Source organism: Peromyscus californicus, unplaced genomic scaffold, assembly GCF_007827085.1.
Source record: "Peromyscus californicus insignis strain IS unplaced genomic scaffold, ASM782708v3 Scaffold_9__1_contigs__length_137607984, whole genome shotgun sequence".
Lineage (NCBI taxonomy): Eukaryota > Metazoa > Chordata > Mammalia > Rodentia > Cricetidae > Peromyscus > Peromyscus californicus.
In genome coordinates, this window is record NW_026294617.1 from 76,347,369 (window position 1) to 76,370,366 (window position 22,998).

At 45.5% G+C, this 22,998-nt stretch overlaps 1 protein-coding gene across 1 annotated transcript in view; it reads left to right on the forward strand.

Moving 5' to 3' along the window:
* The window catches only part of Znf697 (zinc finger protein 697), a 37,416-nt gene that overhangs the window by 8,154 nt on the left and 6,264 nt on the right, over nt 1–22,998 (forward strand). The window contains exon 2 of the mRNA XM_052731078.1: nt 22,308–22,581. Coding sequence (XP_052587038.1) covers nt 22,341–22,581 — 241 coding nt within the window. The 5' untranslated portion in view covers nt 22,308–22,340. The remainder of the gene's footprint in view (nt 1–22,307; nt 22,582–22,998) is intronic.

Below are 22,998 nucleotides of genomic sequence, written 5' to 3' on the forward strand. Positions count from 1 at the left end.
GAGGGGAAGAGGTGATCAGGGGAGGAGCTAGGGTGGGAGGGAACCAGGAGCCCTTACATAGGAGGAGGTTTGTGGTTGATTTTTTTTTCTGGTTCCTGGTTCTCCGCTCCATCTCAAACCAGTTAGGATTTGTTGGTGTGGAGGCAACATCTTTTGTGGAGATGTCACAGACCTCACCTCAGTGGTCAGATCTCGTCCTTTTTAATTTTAGAGTACCTCAGCAGGCATGGAGTCCGCTGGTCCTGAAGGCTCTCGAGCGGATCTGAGCTGGTGAGACTGGGGGGCTCATTGATGAAGGGAGGCTCCAGGCCAGCCGCTTTAGTTCTGAGTTCCCCAAACAATGGCCAGAGTGACAAGAAGAGGGATGAGTTGGGTGGCCCGTGGCCCATTAGCCCCCTTTTAGAGGTCACCTAAACTGCTTTTGGGGGTGTCGATCTCTAAGTAAGGCTGACGGAAGGGCAGCGAGGAGAGGAGCAGTTAGAGTGTCCATTCAAGGGGCCATGAGAAAACTTTAACAGTTGGCAAAGATCCAGAACGTAAGCCAGGAGGTAATAAGTGTGCAACGTCGTGGGGAACATTAAGAGACAAAGTCATCTGAGGAAAACCTTTGCATCAAGATTAACAGGAGTTAAAAGGCAGTTGTACCACTGGCCGGGCCGTGCACCAGAGCTCTGTAGAAGGACAAGGCGACTGCAAGCAGCTGTTTGTCATGTCTGACTTCTGCCTAAGCAACAAGCACCTGGAAGCTGTGTGTAGGAAGTCAGTTAAAGTCGGCATCCAAGGAATGAATCTGAACAGAGTGTGTCTACGAGATATCCCTTGCTTTTTTTACATATGATGAACTTGGTATATTTGTTTTCAATATTAACAATACCAGTCATTATTTAATGAACAAAAATAGTATCTTAAGTAAAACAAAAGTTTTGGTTAGAAACAATTTGATAAAGGTAAAATTTTTAAAAATTGGGACTGTTACCATTTGAAACTACGGTAATACATATTTTTGTTAACATCAAATTGTGAGACCTATATTCCAAGAGATAATTTAATTGTAATTTGTATTTCCCCAAAAGAAATGATTTCTAATTTCCAATTTAAACATACTTCCAGAGACAATGACTGCCTTGCTCTTTCCTCAGCAGGCACATCTTTAGAACACTCGAGAACAGTTGTTCTCAACCTTCCTAGTGCTGTGACCCTTTAGTACAGTGCCTCATGTTGTGGTGACCAGCGGCCATGAATTTTGTTTGTTGCTACTTCATAACTGTAAGTCTGCTATTGTTCTGAATCGTAATGTAAATATCTGATATGCAGGATACCTTATATGTGACCCCCAAAGGGGTCGGGACCTACAGGTTGAGAACCACTGTCCTGGAAAACATCCTAAGTTACCACCCAAGTTGGTGACTGCCGTGTCAGTAAATGATTCACTTTACAAAGTTTTCTAAAACTAACCCTATTAACAGAACTGTTAAAAACTACGTTCTCATTCCATGCACTCAACCAACAGATGACAGATGAAAGCAGTCAGTCATGTCAAGTCTGTAAGAAATAATTTACATCATAGACTGAATTAGCCACGAAGGCTAAAGCCAGCTCTTTCCTCCTTCTCCAGGTCACCACACCCTGACCGCAGTAAGCTTATTTCTTAACAGGATTCTATTTAAAAATAGATTGGTTGTTTAGAGGCATAATTTATAAAGCCAGATAGTCAAATTAAATGAGCTATAGCAGATACTGGCTTTGGGAATTTCTTAGAAAACATCCACAGGCTTCGCTGTCAAAGCCTGTGTATGCCTTGTAGGCTTCAGGTTGCAGGCACCGGCTGTGGAGCTCTCTGTCTGTGTAGAGACTAGATGATGGTCTCAAAGTGCCACAGGTGAGCCCGGGTTGGCGCGAATCTCCTCATCTAAGTTATCTCCTCCTGAAGAATCTAAAGGCTTGGAATATCATTCAGTAGAATCATTTGTTGACTCTACAGATATAAAACCAACTGTCAAAGACTCTGCCAGGATATTCTGAATAACTTTCCAAAGTTGTGAGTTTGATAACAGAGTATCTGGCAGCCTCCTTTAATGAGGGAACATGAGTGCTTAGGGCATAGATGCTGGAATTAGCTTTTGCTAAGAAGAATTAAATGCCAGGGTAAAGGGCATGACCAGTTGAATTAGCACACAGGTGCTTGCCGATAGTAGGCCTCGGTACAAATTTCTGTTCACAGCATCCTCGTATGTCATTGAAGGCAGAGTGATTGTTATTTGCCTCTCTGTTGTTTGAGACATTTTGGATGTAGGTGCTGACTCTGAGATCCTGATCCCTTTACAAAGTACTGCACCATATGTTAAATTATCAAGAGGCAGCTGTAGAGAGACGGGAAGGGAAAGAAAGAGAGGCTTGATTTGACCTTAGGCTCGACCATATTTATTCACAGCAAGGGGGTAACTTTGTCATCCATGTGTGCTGATGGCCAAAATGTACACAGAGAAATATGGGGTGCGGCCCCTTATGGGGTGGAAATGGCTTGTGTAGTCCACAGGGAAGCTGGGAAATGTAGTCTTTCAGCAGGAAACTGTCTGGGTTCTGCCTCTACAGTGTAGTTATGGGAGCATTCCAGCCTCTGGCTTTCATATGTTGTACTGGGTACTAAACACAAGCCCTTGTGTTTGTGGAGCAAGGATGTTACTGACTGAGATATCTCCTCAGACCTACTGTTGAGAACTCTGTGTATTTTGGGTGATGGTCCTTTATCAGGTACATCTTTGCAAATATTCTCTCCAAGTATAAAGCTTATCTTCTCTTTGTTTTGATACATCTGTACCTGTATCTATATTTGTATCTGAACGTTCCTCATCTTTTTCTTCTCTGAGGGTGTGGGTGTGCCAGATACAAAACCTGCTTTATTCTAGAAACAGGAGACAAAACTATGAGCTAGACTTGAAGAAATACCTGCTTCTTACTCATTTTTGGTTTTTTAATGATGGTCTGGAAGGATGACTCAGCAGTTAAGAGCAGTTAGTGCTCTTGCAGAGGACCCAAATTCAGTTCACGTTGGCTCACAACCGCTTGTAACTCCAGTTCTGGGAGATCCAGTACCCTCTTTTGGCCTTCCAGGGCACCATGCAAGCACATGGTACACATACAAATATGTAGGCAAAAATGCTCAGACACTTAAAATAAAATAAGAAAGAACAATACCAATGGATTGTAACCCGCCAGTGGTTACCATAGGAACCTTTTGTTTCCCTTTCCCTACTTCCTCAGGGGCACTTGGGTTTATTGATTGAGTCTGTAGTTTGTTGGCTATTTCCAGTCACCACCTCCTCTGTGGCATGTAATCTTTTCACACTTCTCTGAGAGCTTGTGGTTGCTGCACCGCTGAGCTGATCACGGCTATCACCACCATCAGTGAGACTCAGAGCATCTGCGTCGCCGCAGGCACCACTGGCGTCGGAGCTTAACTCTAGACCCTTGGGAAAAGGGTTTTCTTGATTGGCAATTGGACATAGGAATGCGAGAAATTAGGACATCCATACCTTTCTAATTGTAGTAAGACAAACCAAACAGAACTGTCAGAGAATCGCGTCCCTTCACACAGACACTCCACATTAAACACAGGTGCCTCCTGGTGTTTGCATTGTGCCTGGTTCTCTTCCTCGTCCAGCGACTTTTTTACTCTCATTATTCCTCTGGAATGGTTGTGTGTTGGTCTTTTCTCATTCATCATCTGATTGCTGCTGTTGCTTGTCCTGTCTGTTCATGGGAGAGAAGCAACTGAGTTGTCAAGGCTGGGGAGTATTGGGGCGCTTTGCATGATGAGCAGAGGAAGTACCTATGCTGGGCCATTTGATATAAGCAAGGGGTGATGATACTGGACCAATGATGCAGAATTCCTTTTGGAGATAATTTTATCATTTTTTAAAGTTAACTACCAGTCTCTGTAGCGACTGCCTCTGTAGTGGGATAATTTGACATGTTTGGACCTGGTTAAGAATGCCAAGTTAGCTGGGCATCGTGGCCCACACCTTTAATCTCAACACTTGGGAGGCAGAGGCAGGTGGATCTCTGTGAGTTCAAGGCCAGCCTGGTCTATATAATGAGTTCCAGGACAGGCAGAACTACATAGTAAGACTCTACCTCAGAAAACAAACAAAATGAGCTTTTGAAAAAAAAAAGAAAAACAGTTGTTTTCATGGTTCTAGCTTACTTGATGTGATCTTGGCCAGGTCACTGGATTTCCTAGTTTTTTTCTTAGTTTTTCCTTTTAAGACAGAGGCAATGAAATAATTATACCATATTTTATATGTTTCAACAAACATTTGTGAACTCCTGTGGAGGAATCACCAAAGTGAATAAAACCCAACTTGTTTACCCAAAGAACTTACAGCTAGTTGAAAGGTGGTAGGGAAAGGAAGAGCCAGCAGGTAGATATGAATCATTATAAATTTATTATATATACACATTCACATATATTTGTTGTTTTGTAGTGACACTGAGTACCAGTCCCCAGTGCCCTTTGCCTGCTAGCCAACTATGCTACTACTAAACTACATCCCTAGTCAATTATAAATATGACCATAATTAACAACAAATGTTAGGCAGAATAAGATGAGGAAAGGTACCTCAAAGAGCTGGGGTCTACTATGTGAAGTTAGCATTCAACAGACATTAGCAGCCATGCTGGTCTAGAAACATTAAACATTGTTTTCTATTTGTAAAGTGGTAACACCTTATCAGATATGCAAGGTCTTAACTATGTGGGTTTGGTTACAGAAATAATAAAGTCTTCCCTAAGTAAAACAAGAGTGAGTCACAGTGAAATAAACACCAGTGAAATAATTCTGTCTGGACCATTACCAATAATCCTATAGGGTAAGTTAAATTTGTTTTTCCTGTTTTATAAATGAAACAAAGAGAGAGCTCCAGCCGGGGATGTGGCTCCGTGGTAGAGCGCCTGCCTACCCACCTGCCTAAGGCTGGCATTAGAGGCTAGATTCCCACGAGCAGTCTGGCTGCAGAGGCAGAGCTCTGACCACTACAGGTGGGAAGAAAGAGAGAGACATCTCTTGTGTTTCCTGCAAAGGACAGCATGCGCCAGCACACAGTGAGTACCTTCTGCGGGACTCTGAGCAGGAGTAGAATCTTGGGCTCAATCGTTGAGCCCTAGAGTCTGTGTTCTGCTACGTCATTTAGGGGTTTCTGAACCCGAGAATAAACAGTGGCAAGTGTGTTTCGGATTGATTCTGCAGACTTGTCGGCATGTGTATCTAGTGTGAGTGTCCCCTGCCGTGACAGTGGCACCAAAAAAGAGGAGAAAGGTCAAAGAAAGGAAATGGCAACTGATTTGATTGAAAGGTGTTAGGGATGGTGAGAGTTGGCTCCTCCAGGTTTTGAGGCTGCCCGGTGAGAACAAAGGCAGCTTTAACAGAACCAGCTCTGTCAGGAGGAGCCAGCTGACAAGGCTTCTGGAAGTGCTTTTTGATACAACCCAGCCTAGATATGTGAATTACAAAGTGGAAATTAATTTAGTCTTTATAACCACTTTTCAAGGTGACTGTTTTTCATTAAAACATTTATACAATATATTTTGATCACAATCTTTCTCTTCCCCCAAATTTGCCCAGCTCCTCCCGACTTCCCTAGTCTCTTAACTTCTTTCCCTCAAAAGAAAAACAAAAAACAAACCATGAAAACAAACAAAAACCCCAACAAACCATAACAACCACACACAAAAACACAAAAGAAAAAAAAGCACATAGGAAAAAAGTCTGTTTTGTGTGGGTTATCTACTTCTGGGCAAGGGGGCCTGCCTTGGACTATGGTTAACATATCCAGTGTCACTCCATTGGAGAAAACTGGGTTTCCCTTTCTCAGTAGGCATCAATTTCAAATGCCTTCTGTGGTTTACAGTTGGGGGAAGAAATGAAAGGATTGGGCTGAGTGACTGCAGAAAATATAGGAAACACCATCAAAAGTTGCTATGGCATTTTAGGAATTAAGAAGAGTATTGGTGAAATTATTAAGGCCACTCCACGTAGTTAAAAGGGAGGTTTATTTTGTGGGGTAACTTACAAGTGAAGGGATAGGTAACAGGGTCTGGGAAAGGTGTAGCGCAGTCCGGCGGTGTTCTCTGGAGAACTCTGCTCGGTCTACCTCCAGCGTCCAGGGTCCAGGAACCAGGAACCAAGAGGGGCTAGCCCACCCATCAGGATCTCGGGTCTTCAGGGTCCTCTCTTGGTCCCGCCTTGTAGGTGTGACAGTTACCGAAGCCTCAGTGGGGGTTGGAACTTCCAGATCAAAGCTGGAATGGCTACCCACTACAGAAGAGCAGGTGGGGTGGAGAGTGAGGCGTGGGAATAGTGAGGGCAGTGCAGGTTCACAGATGCCACAAAGAAGAATTTCCAGGTAGAATCCAGCAGGAACCCAGAGGCCGGCTATTGAGTCCTGGTTCCAAGGCAAGCACTTAGTGTTGCTGGTGAGATGGAAGGGGAAGACACCACTGTATCTGGAAGACAGAAGAACAAAGCTGCTATCCATGTGAGCCTGCCCACTCGGTGCTAGCAATTGCTGCCATGGGCCAAGCCAGCTCACATCTGAACACCCAAGCTCCATCTGGGGAACTAGGGTGCGTGGTAGTGATGCTAGCTGTGAACACGTGCCTTGGTAATGTTGCTTCATCTCCCTACTTGTGAGTAGTGTGCAAGATTTGTTTTTGGAAAAAAAAGAAGATGCTTTAGGAAGATGTGCAGTGAAGTTTGATGACTGGTTTTTGGTAAATGATACTGCAGGATTAGGAAGTTCCCAGCCCCCTTCTAATGAGAAGAGTTCATAGTTTGAATGGAAGAATGGCTTAAAGGTTCTTTTGGATGGGACTGTGTGTAGTTCAGTGTTGGGGGCACTTGCCTAGCATGGTTGAAGGCTTGGATTCAATCACCAGCATTGAAGCAGGCAGGGACGGGACAGGGTGGGAGAGATGATCTAAGATGGCCTAGCCAGCACTGTCTACAGATCTAGTCTCTCTATGGTTATATTTCAACCCCCCCCCCCCCCCGCAACTTTTCTTTCACACATTACACAAAGGACTTAGAGTTTACCGCAATACTTCTTTAAGTCAATGTCAATTCAAATGGCTTAACAGTCAACAAGACTTGTTTCTTGAGTGTTGATAATCCAAAACCTAAGGGTTTGTCAGAGACCGTTTTAGAGGTTCTCATGAAACATTTAAAAATTATTTCCTGTTTTAATAAATAGGAAGTTAAGCCGGGCGGCGGCGGCGGTGGTGCACGCCTTTAATCCCAGCACTCAGGAGGCAGAGGCAGGTGGATCTTTGTGAGTTCGAGGCCAATCTGGTCTACAAAATGAGATCCAGGGCAGGCACCAAAACTACACAGAGAAACCCTGGCTCGAAAAAACAAAACAAAACAAAAGTTAATCATGATTATAATAGGAACATAAAAATAGAAGTTGGCAGAAGTCTGGAAGAGAACATGAAAATGGAAAGAAGAAAGGTGTTGCCCACAAAATGTGGTTACCACTGCAGCTGGAGTACCAAACCGTGAAGATGGCCGAGGGGGGTCAGGAGAGAATCTGATGCAGAAGAGACTGTGAAGGAACCAGGTGACTCTGGGTGGCTGTCTCAGTGCCTCACCTACCCACTCACTACCTTTGTGTGTTCAAACCAAGAAGTTTGTTTGTTGGGCCTCCTTTTTCTTCCCTGGGAAATAATGCTTTTCTTTCTCTTTTAAATGTATGCAATGTAGCAGGCTTTCTCGTTATCAATGAGTACAGTCTCTTCGGCAGAATTTAGTGTGTGGCCATCCGCCCTTGCCCACTTGCTTACTTCTCCAGAACCTCCCAGATAGGGAGGAGCTTGCTATTAAAACAGAAGCAAAAAGATGCTGTGAATCCGAGGTGAATCTGAGGGCTTGTTCATTGCAGATTGGACGAACTGGATTCTTGATCTGGTGTATTTTCTAGTTTATGGCCTTGCTATCTTGAAGGGTTTCGTGTAGTTCTTAGAACCCCACTGCAGGGGCTGGAGTGATTGATTGTTCAGTGGTTAAGAGGTCTTACAGTTCTTGCAGAAAACCTGAGTTGGGCTCCCAGCACCCTCACTGGGTGGCTCGCAGCTGCCTGTAACTCCAGCTTTAGGGGATCCACCTCCTTCTTCTAGATTCCATGGGTACTTGTACATATCACCTGCCCCCCCCCAGACACACATATGTACATAATTAAAAGAATAATAAAAATAAGTATTTTAAAAAACAGTCTCCCTCTTGACCAGGTATCTCAGGATGTCATTTGCAGGTAAGATGATTTGTGAGGAATGAGTTGGTGACATTGGCAAGACTTTAATTCTTTTTCCTATGACAAGGACGGAGATTACCTATCTAAGGCATCTATGTGCTGGGTAGACTATGAGTTGATTAACGTTGTCTGACTCACTGTCAGAAGCTAACAGAAGCTACACATTCCAGGGCCACGTTTGTAAATTCGGTATATCCCAGAGAGGTAGTCAGTTAGAGATGCGGGGAGCAGCTTTCTTCTCGGAGGGCACCTGTTATTCAAAAGTGATTAGGAGGTGAAAAGCAGGCACGTCAGTGGTGCTGGAAGGCCCACTTCGCCACCGCGATTAGCCAGGGAATCCTGGTGACACTGGTAGAGATTCAAAGGTGATTGGAGCCAAAGTTGATATGCCAGGCATTTAGGCTCTTGCCTGCTAGTCGGTTGTGTGTTCCTGGACAATTCACTCAGCCTCTGGATCTCCATTGTCTGACTGAGACACCACAGGCTGCTAGCTGAGGTTTCTGGGAGTGCTCAGGCGGTTCACACTTCCTTGACTCTTCTTTCTCTAGCCCATTTGAATCTGCTGGTATTTTTGGCTGTTACTGTCTGGATTTGGATTAGCTGCTATTATTTTCTCTTTTCCACTAGCCCAACCAAACATCTTGCTGAACATCATGGTAAAATTGTTCCCCCTCTTCTCCAAACCACTCTTGCCCGTTTCTGAAATATTTTAAAGATAAGAAATGTATTAGGAGGCTTTTGGAGTAGTGGTGGTGGCTTATAAGAGGGTTTTATTTTGTTTTGGTTTTGTTCCATGCGTCCTTTCAGAGTCCCAGGAAAAGCTGTGGGCCTTTTCACTAGATGAAAGTATCTATAGGGGACCCGTGGATTCTGGTGGACTTGGAGGGTTTCTAAACAATGCCCAAGAATAAAAGCTGTTACCGTGTTTATGAGTTTGTGTAGTACTGTTGCTCCCTTTTGGAATACAAAGAGCCGGGGTAGTAGAACATGAGGAACCCAGGCAGACAGAGCCTGCTGAATGAATTAGTAACTGTGGTGTTCGAGTTGTGAATGAGCCCTGAACACTCCGAGACAGATGCATCACTTCCTGGAAGAGAGTCGAGTCCTGTGAGCGCATCTTCGCACCAGAAACTGTGAGCTTTCGCTGTCTACAGTGGGGACATACTTTCCAGCTGCTTTGTTTGTGACACAGAAGGATTCAGTCCGGCTCATAGCTCCTAAGTGTCTCCAAGGAGGACATGATCTACATTTAAAAGTTCCCAGGAGTCAAGCATGGTGGTGCACACCTCTAATTCTGGCACCCGAGAGGCGGAATCAGGAGAGTCAAGAGTTTGAGGCTAGCCTGGGCTACACAGTGAGACTGAGTCTCAGAAACAAGACCAACAAACCTCCCAGGTTTAGGTGGTAAAGTAAATCTGCCCCACTAGGGTTTGTCTCATGGAGATCCTGTTTTCACAAACTGCTTCTGTAAACTTTCTTTTCTTCTATGTATGCCTTTATCATCCACGTAGAAGATCATTCTGGAGACGACCACTTATCGATGGACGTCCTCTGTTGGACACTTACATCAGATCATCAGTTTGACAGTCGCAGGGCTAAAGCCATCTCTTTGAGGAACTGTCACCTGTACTCATATCCCAGTGTACCGCTCCCCCCTTCCCCACGCCCCATTGGTTTTGAGTACAGAGTTGCTGAGTTCATGGTAGAAGTAGTAAGCTCCGAGCTGACAGCATTCTCCTCCGGATTGTTGAATGATATAAATGTAGCTGAAGGTAGGAACAGGGTCCCAGTTCTCTTTTGTACACAACAGCTATTAAGATTTTTTTAGTTTTTAGAATTTTTTTTTTTTTTTTTTTTTTTTTTTTTTTTTTTTTTTTTTTTTTTTTTTTTTTTGGTTTTTCGAGACAGGGTTTCTCTGTGTAGCTTTGCGCCTTTCCTGGAACTCACTCGGTAGCCCAGGCTGGCCTCGAACTCACAGAGATCCGCCTGGCTCTGCCTCCCGAGTGCTGGGATTAAAGGTGTGCGCCACCACCGCCCGGCTAGTTTTTAGAATTTTTATTTGTGTATCTATGCGTATGTCTTTGTGGATGTGTGCCATCATGACGTGTGTCCGTGCATGAGGTCAGAAGTGGGTGCTGGTTCCATTGGTGCCGAAGTTATAAGTGGTGGTGAGCAGCCCGACATGGTCAATAACTCTGAGTCATCTCTCCAGCCCCACAACACCCATTTTTATATCTCATGAAAAAGATCAAAAAGCGTCAAACTTGTTTTCCTCCTAGCCTCTTTCCTTCACTGTCCCCATGCCTCAGTTCCCAGGAGCTCTGTTCAATAGCAAGCATAATGGTCACTACTGATTTGCCACAATGTTTAGAAACAGACCATTCCTTTCATGGACATCTCTGACATTTTATTATGTTTGGCTCTTAATTAGAGTGACTATAACCCTATCTCAGTGTCAGAAAAATGGTCTGTTTCCTTTTATGATAGAGTATCTTTTATTTATTTATTTTTGACAATTTCTTACATGTAAAGAAAATGCATCTTGATCATAGGCACCCCAACTTCCCCTTCCATTCCTCCAGGAACCCCCACCTCTTCCCTCTCCCGTTCTTGCCCTCTCTTTTTGGTTGATAGCCAGCTGGGTCCACTTGGTGCTGCCCATTGGGGATGCTGACTGGTCTTGTTAACTTGATCTTGTACAAGTAACCGTAACTGCAGTGGGTTCATGAGGGCAAGGGCCACATCATGACCTGAGACAGCATTTCACAGCCCTCCCCCACATCCTCTGGTTCTCATTTTCCACCCTTCTTCAATGTTCCCTGAGCCTTGGTGGGTGGGGCTTGATACAGGTATCCCATTTAGGGCAGTCACTCAGGAGACACCTGCTCAGCACTATGGTCAATTATGAGTCTGTATTAACAGCTGCCTACTGGAGAGAGAAGCTTCCCTGGCCACAGTCAGCAGCAGCACTAACCTATGGGTATAAGCAGGTTTTCTATCTAACAAATACAAAGGTGGGTAGAATGGTATAACAAACTTAGATAATATTTTAGCAGTGGCTGATATATGGCCGATCCCGTTTCATCTGTACCCCTGCCTCATCCTCTTTGCCTTGGAACTGTGTTGAAGCAAATTCCAGATGCATTATCTCATCTGTAAATATTTCATATATTGAAGATAAAGAACTCTGTAAACAGAGTATCCAAATACCAGCATCGTAAAAAATGAACAGTTCTTGATATCAAATACCTAATGAGCATTCACAGTTCCTTAGTTGTCTCATAATTTGTTTTGGTTTTGGTTTTTGAGAGTGTTTCAAGGTGGAGCTCAGGCTGGCCTTGGATTTTTGTTTTTGTTTTTCAAGACAGGGTTTCTCTGTGCAGCCCTAGCTGTCCGGAACTGGCTCTGTAGACCAAGCTGGCCTCAAACTCACAGAGATCCACCTGCCTCTGCCTCCTCTCCCCAGTGCTGGAATTAAAGGCATGCACCACCACCGCCCCACTGGCCTTGAATTTTTAATGCCCCTGTCTCTTCATGTACCTCACCCAACCACTTAGAACTTGCTTTTGTAGCTTGCTAATTGAGTTGGGGTTCTGTAAGGAATGTATGTGGAGGTTGGTTGATATATTACTTAAGTTTCTGACCTTTGGAATCCCTCCTTTCTGCTTTTTATTATCTTTTTCTTGCTGTTTTTGTCACTGTTGTCTTGGTAAAGAAACTGGATCGTGTGTCTTATGTAGTTTCTTATGAGCTGGGTTTTGTGGACTCTGATAATTTTAAGGAAATAAGAGTAAAAGTGGGTCATGTTTTTAGAAGTGTTTCCCAGGGTATGCAAGGGTTTTTACTTTGAATTTAAACAGTCTAGCTGTGGAGTTTTAAGACTTGATGAGGCAGGAGCATTTAGGCATCACAGAGCTTTGTGTTTTCTCTCTGTTTCCCATGGGTTGGACACTCCCCTGGCTGATTATACGCAGAGGTGTCACTGACCCAGCTGAAAGGCACCCAGCCGGAAAACGACAGCCATTCCTCATCAGCGACACCACGCAGTTATTTTGGGCAGTGGAGTGGAATGGCAGTTTTTCCTGTTGAATCTGCATGGGAAGCTGAGTGACAGAATGTCTACCCACCTTTCCTTCTTTGCTGTGAAGAACACTTCTCTCATAACTGCCCATTCCAGGGAAAACAGGATCACAGAATCAACTGGATTGGGAAAGACTTGCTGAGATCACCTGACCTCACCCAGAAACCTTAACATGGAACCCCAGCACCAGTACTTCCAGAACAAGGCTGTAGATGAGCAAGTCTCATCGGACACACACCTCCTGCATTCCAAGGCTGTTCTGCCTTAAGCAAAGTTATTTATTAAACTGTGCCTCTTTCTGCTTCGTACACCATGCATGTCTAGGAAGCTGTCCCCTACTTTGAGGATTTTTGTTAGTTTCGCAACCAAGTCCTGCTCCATGGTCCTGCCTAGCCCAGCTCTTGCTATGTAACCCAAGTTGGCCATGTTACCTTTTACCTCAGCCTCTCTCATGTTGGGCTTACAGGCCTGTACTCCCAGGCCTGTCCAACATCTTTAAGATTAATCTTGAGTCTCCCTCCCTGTCCTCTTTATCACGTGACACACAAACCACATCCAAGTGTGCATTCATGACAAAAACAGTGCTTTTATAGGTAGATTAGAAGTGTGAAGGGATTATGTCAGATTGCTTTTTAGCTAGAGCCTGTGGTAGTTAACCATATGTGTCGGTTTGTCTGGGCCACAGGGTGTCCAAGATACAGTATCACATGTTTTTAATGGATATTTCTGTGAGGATGGTCTTTTAGGGGCTGTTGAGATGGCTCAGTGGGTGCTTGCTGCCAAGCAAGATGCTTTCTGCCAAGTTGGATGACCTGAGTTCCATCGTCATGGTTGGAAGGAGAGAACCCACTCCCGTAATCGAGCGCTCGCGCGCGCGCGCACACACACACACACACACACACACACACACACACACACACACACACACACAGAGACGGGGAGGGGGGAGAGAATAAAGAATTGCATGCAATTTTTAATTTTTCTTTTTTAGGTTAGCCTACAAAGTTTCATCATGGCATCTTCATACATATATGCCGTTAGACTGTTTGCACTCACTCCATGCGTGTGGTTTGGGAAGCAGTTAACATTTAAGGCAGTGGACTTTGGGTAAAGTAGACCAGCATCTACCATGGAGTTGGGCCTCCTCCTGCCAGTGAAAGGCCTGAGTAGATCAAAAGCCTGATCTTCAGGAGCAAGGAGGATATTCCCAGCTGCTTGCTTTTGGTGTCTGCTCTCCAGGACAGATTTTTGAAGCTGTCAGCCTCCAGAGCTGCATAAGCTAATTCTTTATTATAAATCTCCTTCTAAATATACATGCAGCCTACTGCTTCTGTTTCCCCTGGAAAAACCCTGACTAACATAGTGTGGGACTTTGGAGGGCCAGAGTATGTCACAGATTTATCTTGAATCTCCTTTTTTTGGGAGATGGGGGTGTCTTGCTATGTAGGTTGGCCTTAAAATCTCAATCCTCCTGCCTCAGCCTCTCTATGACAAGACCATTGGAGAGTGCTACAGCACCTGGTCCCAGCTGTCTGTTTTTAATCGGTATTTTGTATTAAAGGGATGTCAAGATTATTGGAGGGACCATCAGGAAACTGAGATTTAAGACACACCTCTTCTAACCGTTTGCTTGCTAGTCTCTAGCCCAGGCATTTACTCTCTCTCAACCTCAGTTTGTTTTCATAAAAGTTCAAGAGATTTTCAAGATCCACGAGTCTATGAAAAATATATTGAATAGATAATTCAGCAGCTGAGCAGGCATGAGAAGACGAGTCTGCTGAGAAGAGCCCAGGGTTTCTGTTACTAAATAAGAAAACAAAACAAAACAAAACAAAACAAAAACCAAACAGCAGATAATAAAATGCCAATCACCAGGGAGGAAAATTACTAACATTATATATCCCCGTATAGCGGGGAGACTCTTCTAATCAGTAAAACAGAACATATGGACGGATAGGTTGCCTGCATGAACATCTTGAACTTTTGTACTGTTTTATCTTGAATCAGGGTCTCACTATGTAGTCCAGACTGGCCTCCTGCCTCAGCCTTTCAAATGCTGGAATTATTTTGTGCACATCCAGCTTGGGACTTCTCATTTGAAGGTAGAAAATCTAATTTTCACTTAGGATCTGTCTTTGTATTGCAATCATTCTTGTTTACAAGGAGCTGGATGATGGTCACATGGTGGAGGCTTGACAGGTGTGTCAAGTGGTGCAAACTGAGGGCCTGCCCTAGACAATAGACCGGAAAACCTGGTCCCAAGGACAGGTTTTTTGTCTCTGTCTCTGTAGAGCTCTGTCTCTGTCTGCCTATCTGTCTGCCTCTCTCTCTCTCTCTCTCTCTCTCTCTCTCTCTCTCTCTCTCTCTCTCTGTCTCTCTGTCTCTCTCTATCCCTCTCTGTCTCTCTCGTGTGTGTGTGTGTGTGTGTGTGTGTGTGTGTGTGTGTGTGTGTGTGTGTGTGTGTGTGTGTGTGTGTCTAGAGACTGAACTCAGGGCCTCCTGCTAGCTGTGTTCTTCTTTGGGCTTTCCTCTCCGGGAGAAAAGGTAGGAACCACAGAGCAGAAACCGTATCATTCTGGCTCCTGTCTGGAGAATGGTCAGCACTTGGTTGCGGCCATCTTTTGCTGTTGTTCTCTGTCTGGAACTCAGGTTCACCTTGCACAGCAGTCTGCCACTTGGGAGGCTGGCACTGGGGATTGTGTGGTCCATGTCTGTGCAAGCCAGCCAAGGGGAGGGTCAGGTGACCTCTTTGGCTGTGACATATAGGAGGAGGGTGATAAAGTGGCTGCTCCTTGCTCACCAGAAACATCCTCTGTCTAGTGAGGTGACTCTTAGCCCTGTGTCCTGACTGTGAGCTGGCCAGGAAGGAGACAGGCTCTGAGACCATAGTCCCCAGAGGCAATTCGACTGTTTACTCTTTTACTTGGTTGCTGCTGAAGATGGACAAATGATTAACCCCTGCAGTCCCTAGTTGGATCTTGCTGATTGTCCTGAATTCAACCTTTTGAACCTCCGGCTGGAGTTGTTTTACCAGCTTCTTTCAAATTAGGCATCTCGACTATCTTCTGGGGAGAGACTGGCCAGAGTAGTGGGAAGCAGCAGGAAGAAGGTTCTAGATGCTGCTGTTGGCTCCCTGGCTTCCCCCTGAGGAGGTAAGGAAGGGGCCCTGAGATGAGGAGGAGACAGGAAAGGTGCTTCAGTCTGGAGGCTGCTGAATGGAGCCACTCCTGGCCCTCTGCCCAGCAACCACTTCCTGTCCCTGACAAGACCGCTCTGCTGGCCTGGCTGCCTGCCACCTGGCAGTGGCCTCAGCACATGACTCCTGTCCACCCAAGGTCTGAGGGAGTGGGCAGGAGGTTCCAGGTTTAGCCTGTCTCTTCTGAGTCACAAGGCTGTCTTGCCAGCCCCCTTCATTTTCCTTGAGACAGGTGAGTCCTAACTCTACCTAGGGGATGGACCACGTGCTCAGTGTTCCTGACACACAGAATGAGTCACCCACTTTCCTGATAGTTGCTAGAGTCAATGGAAAGGGACTGGACCAGCTGTACGGTAAGTTGCATAGGTCTGTTCAAAGGGGACACTGCCCCCAGCCTGGGACTGTCATAGCTGGTCTCTGATCTCTACCAAGCCCATGCTGTCCCACCGGTGGCAAGGGCAGGGTGGGGCCCTGGACTGCCACTAGAGGGTGGGAGTTGCTAGGGCTTTGTCACTTGGTGCTATTTCTGGCCTTGGTTTCTCTCTGGAAAATCCAGAAAGGTGGGAGGGTGGTATGGGCCTGACTGCCCATCCATAGGAAGTTAGATCTGATCTAAGAAGCGGGGGTGGGGGGAGGCTTGATCAAAAGGAATAATTTGCAGAAATTCTGGAGGGGGCTAAATATGTCAGTGAACCCAGGTCCAAGTCTGATTTCTGCCGTGCTCCTGGCTTCCTCTCCCTTTTGCTCCATCCCTCTCCTCTTTCTTTTTTAAGGAATACTTTGTGGGCAGAGGATGCACCTTAGTCGACTGAGGGCTTGCGAAGCATGCTTGAGCTCCTGGGTTTGGTCTTCAGCACCGTATAAGCCTGGCATGATAGTGCCTGTAATCTCAGGATCAGAAATTCAGGGTTTTTTTTTTTTTTTTTTTTTTTTTTTTTTTTTTTGGCTATGCAGGAAGTTCAAGGCTAGCCTGGGCTAGAGACCATATTGTTAACTAATAACAACAGAACACCCAAAAGTTACCAGGTTACATTCTCCTCCATTCTGCGGCAGCGTCTTCCGGATGCACTGACTGGACATTTCAGACATCTGTGAGATGAAGTTGGGCTTGTCTAGAAGCTCTCGAGCATTTTTCTGGTTACTTTTAGGATATAAACATTCTTTTTAAGTTGGGACCATGGCGGAGGCGCAAAGGACATGAACATGTATAAATTCTACAAACTTGGATCTGAGCAGTGTTAGGGACATGCCCAGCTCCTCCCCAGTCTTTAAGAGAGAGGCAGTATGGAGGTGGTAGTGGAGACATGTTTGGGGTGCTGTGAGGTGATAAGGTGGAGCTGAAATTGTCTAGTAAAACTAACTTAGTGCCTTCTGGATCAACTCACCTGTTTATCAAGGACCCAGGCACATTTAATTTCCTTTTTATTTTATTTTTTTTATTTTTTATTTTTTTTGGTTTTTCGAGACAGGGTTTCTCTGTGTAGCTTTGCGCCTTTCCTGGAACTCACTTGGTAGTCCAGGCTGGCCTCGAACTCACAGAGATCTGTCGAACTCACAGAGATCCGTAATTTCCTTTTTAAAAAAATGATTTATTTTTATGGCATGTAAATCTAGAACTGTAGTTGTGAGCTGCCATGTGGGTGCTGGGAATTGAACCTGTGTCTTCCAGAAGAGCAGCCGGTGCTCTTAATTGCTGAGCCATCCTCCACCTTCACCAACGCTCGCCACCCCCCCAACATTCAAATTCTTGTTGAGAAGAAGCCAGGAGAGGACACACAGCACAGTGGCGGTACTGGCTGCACCCTGAACCCTGTCCCGTCAGCACTTGCCTTTGCCTCTGTGGAGCCGCTAGAACTAAATGTGGAATTAATTTTTCCTGCTAGACCGTTCCCTTTACTCTGTTCCCTTCCCTTATTAGACTTCTGTCTGCTCTTACACGGGGGAGCAGGCTCCCTTAGACATGGTGTGAACTGGGGTTCGCTAAGCCACACCTCACTCCTCCCTCAGATTTAGACCCATGTTCTGTGCTTACAATGGGTGTTTAGCAACTACCAACTTTTTACCCAGCCTCCAGCTCCCTTAAGCAACCGCCCCCTCCTTGAGTCTTGTCTTCACATGGGTGAGTTGTTTATTAACAGCAGCAAGGTTGAGGGAAGTTTTACTCGAAGCTGAAAAAGGCTTTTCCCAGGGAACATAGCCGTGGATAGTGACCTTAGTTTACTGAGCAATTGTTTAAATCAAGACGTTGGCCTGGAACTTCATAATAAAGTAATTATGAAGTCTATTCACTCTGCACCTAATGTGTCATCACTGTTAACAAATGTAATTTCACAGGCTCTCAGCCTGTATGGGAGTGGCAGCATCCTTGTTTTCATGGATGCAGAATTAGAGCTCCTACAAGGTCATGTGTCTCACACAAAGTCATGGAGCCGGTTAAGAGCAGACAATTCAAGCCTGGGTCGGTCTGGCTACAAAGCCATCCCTCTGCCATGCTGCTGCAGCCTACTCATTATCCAACCCTGGCTGAGCCTAAAAAAAAAAAAATGTTGCTAGTTTTTGAGAATGAGTAGGAAAGGTGTTGGAACAAAATGTTCCTGAATAGACGCTTTGGTTGCCCCACAGTGAGTAGACAGCACTTCTGAAAATTAAGTCTTCAGGATGACGGAATCACAGCTGCTCTGCTTGTCTTTCTGTTGCTTCTAGAACAATTGTGGAATTCTAGAACAATTTTCTTGAACATATTTGGTCATACTGAAAATAAAGGTAGCTGTCTTTCCCTGTTCAAAAAGGAATACATGTTTACTGTAGGAAATGCAGACACATACATAATTGTCCAACATGTCCCAAAGCACCAGGAGCTGTCCAAGAAGGTCCAGCCCTGTGCTGCCGTTCACCATGTGTAGGATCTTGATGTGATCTCTTCTGTTCTTGTTTCTGGTCGGTGCACTTGGAAATAGCCTCCATCATTGGATTTTGGTAAGATAAGAGTTAAAAGCCAGAAGCCTCCAAGAAGTGACCCAGAAATAGTTGACATTTTAGTAATGATCTCCTGGCCTTCCTTCCTGAGCCTGCATGTATGTGTTAAGGTATATGCTACTGTGTCTATATTAATGAAAATAAGATATTTTAAAACCAGTTGTGGCTTTTTAACCAATTAACATATCCTGACCACCTATCCTTACCTCTACATAGCTTCTACCATTGCCTACAATCTAGGATGAGCTGGTGCCAGTGGAAAGAAATCTGTTATTGCAGGTGTGTGTGTGTGTGTGTGTGTGTGTGTGTGTGTGTGTGTGTGTGTGTGTGTGTGTGTGTTGGGGGTGGGGGTGGGTGGAGGGGCAGCAGGCACAGACTTCTAGTCTCCTGATAACAGGCATTTTTAAACAAATATGTGAACATGGCCACTTTGGGTCATAGGGGCTCTCTTCCTTTCCAGAGCGTTCCTAAACCTCCCTCCCTGTGAGGTAAGGATCAGGAAGGATTCCTTTCGGAGCTCAGAGCCTGTCTTGATTCAGTGTGGCAGTACTGTGAATCCAGATGCCAGGCCTCAGTGGGGGAACTTGGATTCTGGCCCTCTTTAAAGTTAGAAAAACGGTGCTACTGCATTTGATCTGTTCTCTGGGTGTACAGGAAGTCGCCAGTCAGAGCGCCTTCTGGTTCCAAGAAGCTTCCAGGCTGGACTGCCATTCTCCAGCCTTCAGGGAGGCGGACTGCAGTCACTGGCCTTTAGTTGGGGGAGTTTCTGGTGATGTGCTTACTGATTGATACCTTTCCTCTTGTTGGAAAGAAAACATTGATCCATTCTCTTTTTAAACCCTTCCCCTTCTAGCAAACCAACACGCCACATTTGCAAGCCTCCTCTTGCCTCTCCACACTCCACCTTCAGTTGTATTGTGTGTGCAGACTCTAGGGATGTCCTTGTCCATCCAGTCCCACCGACCTTCAGAAGGTTAAAGAGTGCTGGGCAGTGTGACTGGGGACAGAAGCCTCGTGTGGAATACGCTTCTGAGAAGGTTCATGGCTGTAATAATATCCCTTTCTTCTATCCTAAAACATCTGTTTGAGACTCGGCAGCGCAGTTGAGCTACCTTCCAAAGGAACCCACCTGTCCTGCCGGATACTGTTGACTGAGTTCAGACACAGTGACTTCCCCAGGACCTTTAAGGGAAGGGCTCTATTTTTACACTCTCATCGTTATTGAGAAAGATCTAAGATGCTGTTGGTGTGCCTACCAAAATTACAGAGCAGCTGCTGTGTCTGTGAGAGGTATGCTGAGATGGCTGAGAGGAATAATGCACATATTTCCCAGCAGTGAAACTCAAAGCATTAATGACTCTATCCAGTGTTTTCCAAAGTGCCTTTTAACTACTTTCCTTCTGACAGTGAAAAGGTTAAGTAGCAATACCCTCTTTCCACTGATGAGACTCTGAAACTAGGAGAGGTTAACTGACTTGCCTTGGGCCAGCCTGACCCAGTGGAGGGATTTCCTTTACCCATAACTCCTGCTTTTCGTGCCAAAACCAGGGTTGCCTCAGGGAGGGCCTCGGTAGAGGAGGGAAGGCTCCTTGCCAAGGATGGAATATCCTTGTTCACTGTACCTTTTTTTGGTCTTTATATTTTATCCTTTTTTAAAAAATTTTTTAAAAAAAGATTTATTTATTATGTATACAGTATTCTGCCGGCATGTTTTGCCTGCATGCCAGAAGAGGGCACCAGATCTCAGATGGTTGTGAGCCACCATGTAGTTGCTGGGAATTGAACTCAGGACCTTTGGAAGAACAGCCAGTGCTCTTAACTGCTGAGCCATCCCTCCAGCCCCCCACCCGCCTTTTTGAGGCAGGGTCTTTCATGTAGCCCAGCTGCCCTCTGACTCACTGTATGGGCTTCTGATCCTCCTGCCTCCAACTTCTGAGTGCTGGCATCACAGTGACGCACGGGCACATCAGGTTTTATGTGCCTGGGACTGAACTCAGGGTGTGTGTTGTGTATGAGAGCCAAATACTCTATAAACTGCACCACATCTCCAGCCACCGCTCCTCCCACTTCTTCTGATGCAAGGGAGCCAGTCTATCAGCTTTGCTCTTGCAGTCCTGTTTGGGATTGCTGAGGCAGCGGTTGAAGTGGTATCCTTCAAATCACAGACCCGGATCCTTGACCTGGATGTGGCTTTGCTTCCTTGAGCTAAGCTGCAAGCGTGATGGATAGCAGAAAGGAATGATTACTGGCTCAACTGCCCAGTCTCGACAGGCGGCCCTTTGGGTTTGAGATGCAAACCTGATATCCACAGAGGGCTTCAAAATCTGATGTTGTTTTCTCCCTGTAATTCATTTGTTGGGCTCTTTGGTAGCAGGGCTGCCAGGTTGTCCCTGGTACACATTCCTTTTGGAGTTCTATAACGGACACATGGCAATGTGTGTAGCTAGACTGTGGAGACGGCTGTGACACAGAAGGCCCTAGCAGCCCGCCCTCTTGCTTCCACCAAAGCTGCTACAGCTTGAATCATCTTGGCTTACTTCTCCTAGAGGTGGGGCAGATCCTTGTCACAGAGCCAGGCTGAGTGTGCCTTTGAGGACACGGTCTTAGATAAGAAGTTGCCATATTGATGTTTGTTATTCTTGAGGACTGAGTGTACTTTCCTTCTGGCTCCAGAAAGGCCCTCCAATAATTAGCTAACTACTTGGAGGAATGTTACAGGCTTGTGCAGGGCAGGCTTCATGTAAAGGAGGAAAGCATGGGAGTTTGAGACAGCAAAATGGGCTTCCTGTCTATACTAGAGTTTTCATAGACTAGGATTGTTATTAGGGCTTTTCTTTCCCTTTCAGCTTTAACTTTTTTACCCCCAGCTGTAAAGTGTTTTGTTTTTGTTTTTTCCTCCTCTGGGGACAGTGTTTAGAACTATCCAGAATGGTCTAGGGTTTAATATGCCATCATAGCCTTTTCTACCCCCAAACCCCTAGCAAGAGAATTGCTTACCTTTATACCAAGGAGGCTGTAAAAAAACATTCAGTGTGTGCTCAGGTGGACAGGGCCTGTGGTGATTCCATGTGTGCTAAATGTGTCAGCCGCGGATCAAGCTTGCTTTCCTCATGGTGAAAGTGTGTCGAAGGCATGAACGCAGAGTCAGGAAGCTAAATAAACACGAAAGGATTTTAAACAACGAAAAGAGACATGTCACAGTCCTAGAACCCCAGCCACTCAGGAGACTGATGCAGAGGTTGGGAAGTTCAAGACCTACTGGGGATACAGAATGAGTTCAAGGCCAGCCTGGGTAACTTAGCAAGACCTCGTTCCAAAAATAACAACTAAGTAACTGGAGAGATGGCTCAGTGGTAGCGTGCTTTCAGCCCCAGGTTCAATCTCCTGCACTGCAGAAATAAATAAAGCAAAAGTTTAAAAAAAAAAAAAAAAGCAACGCTTACTTCAACGTTAAGGTGTAAACTCACAACCAGACATTTACGTTATAGACACTTCACAGACTGACCTGATCTAGTTTTGGTCCCAGGAGTGTTGGCATGTGGTCTCAGGATGTGGCTACTGTTCCTCTTCCAGCCAAATGTCCCCTTCACACAGCTGTTTAGCCTAAGTGTCCATGTGGTAGGTAGTAGATTGGTTGTTGGCGCTTGCAGTTCTAGCTGTTTTATTGGATGGGAAAATCAAGACCATGTGTAGTAAAGGGTTAGATCCAGGTTGATATAACCTTTCTTTCTCCATGTTTTGTCTGAGCAGATATCCTTGGTTACCTCACCCTTTTCTTGCTGGATGGAACAGGAAGATAATCAGGGTGTGTGTGAACCCCAGAATTCCGAAGATAGAGGTATGGGTTCTGACTTTGAGAACTCTGAGGACAGAGAAGGGGACCCAGAAGAAAGAGGAATGGGCTCCAATCCACGTGACACAGAAGAGAGGGGCCATCTGGAGCAGGAGATGGACTCCAACCCACGGGATGACGATCTAAGAGGGGACTCACAAGAGAGGGAAATAGTGTCCACTGTCTGTCCAGGTGAGAAGACTGGCGTATCCACGGAAGTTACCACACTTATATTTACACTTGGTGCCTCTGTCATACAACCCGGGCCAGCACCCTAGGAGTCTAGGGGGAGGGCTCTCTAGAGACCATTGAGCAGGATTCTCAACTGCCTTGGCTCTCCTAATGTCGGTCCTCTGAGCATCTTTTTCTTTAATATCATCCACCATTGAGGCCACGCTGGTAAGTGAAGGGTCACTCATGGGTGCTGCCCTTTGGTACAGATGACTACTTGTAACATGGAATCACAGGCAATACGGGGGGGGGGGGGGGGGGAGGGGGGGTGGCTACCTCACAGACGTTGGGGAGTGACCTGACATGTTGGATTTAAAGAGTGACTTGGGAGCCTAGAGAGATGGCTCAGTGGTTAAGAGCACTTACTACTCTTGCAGA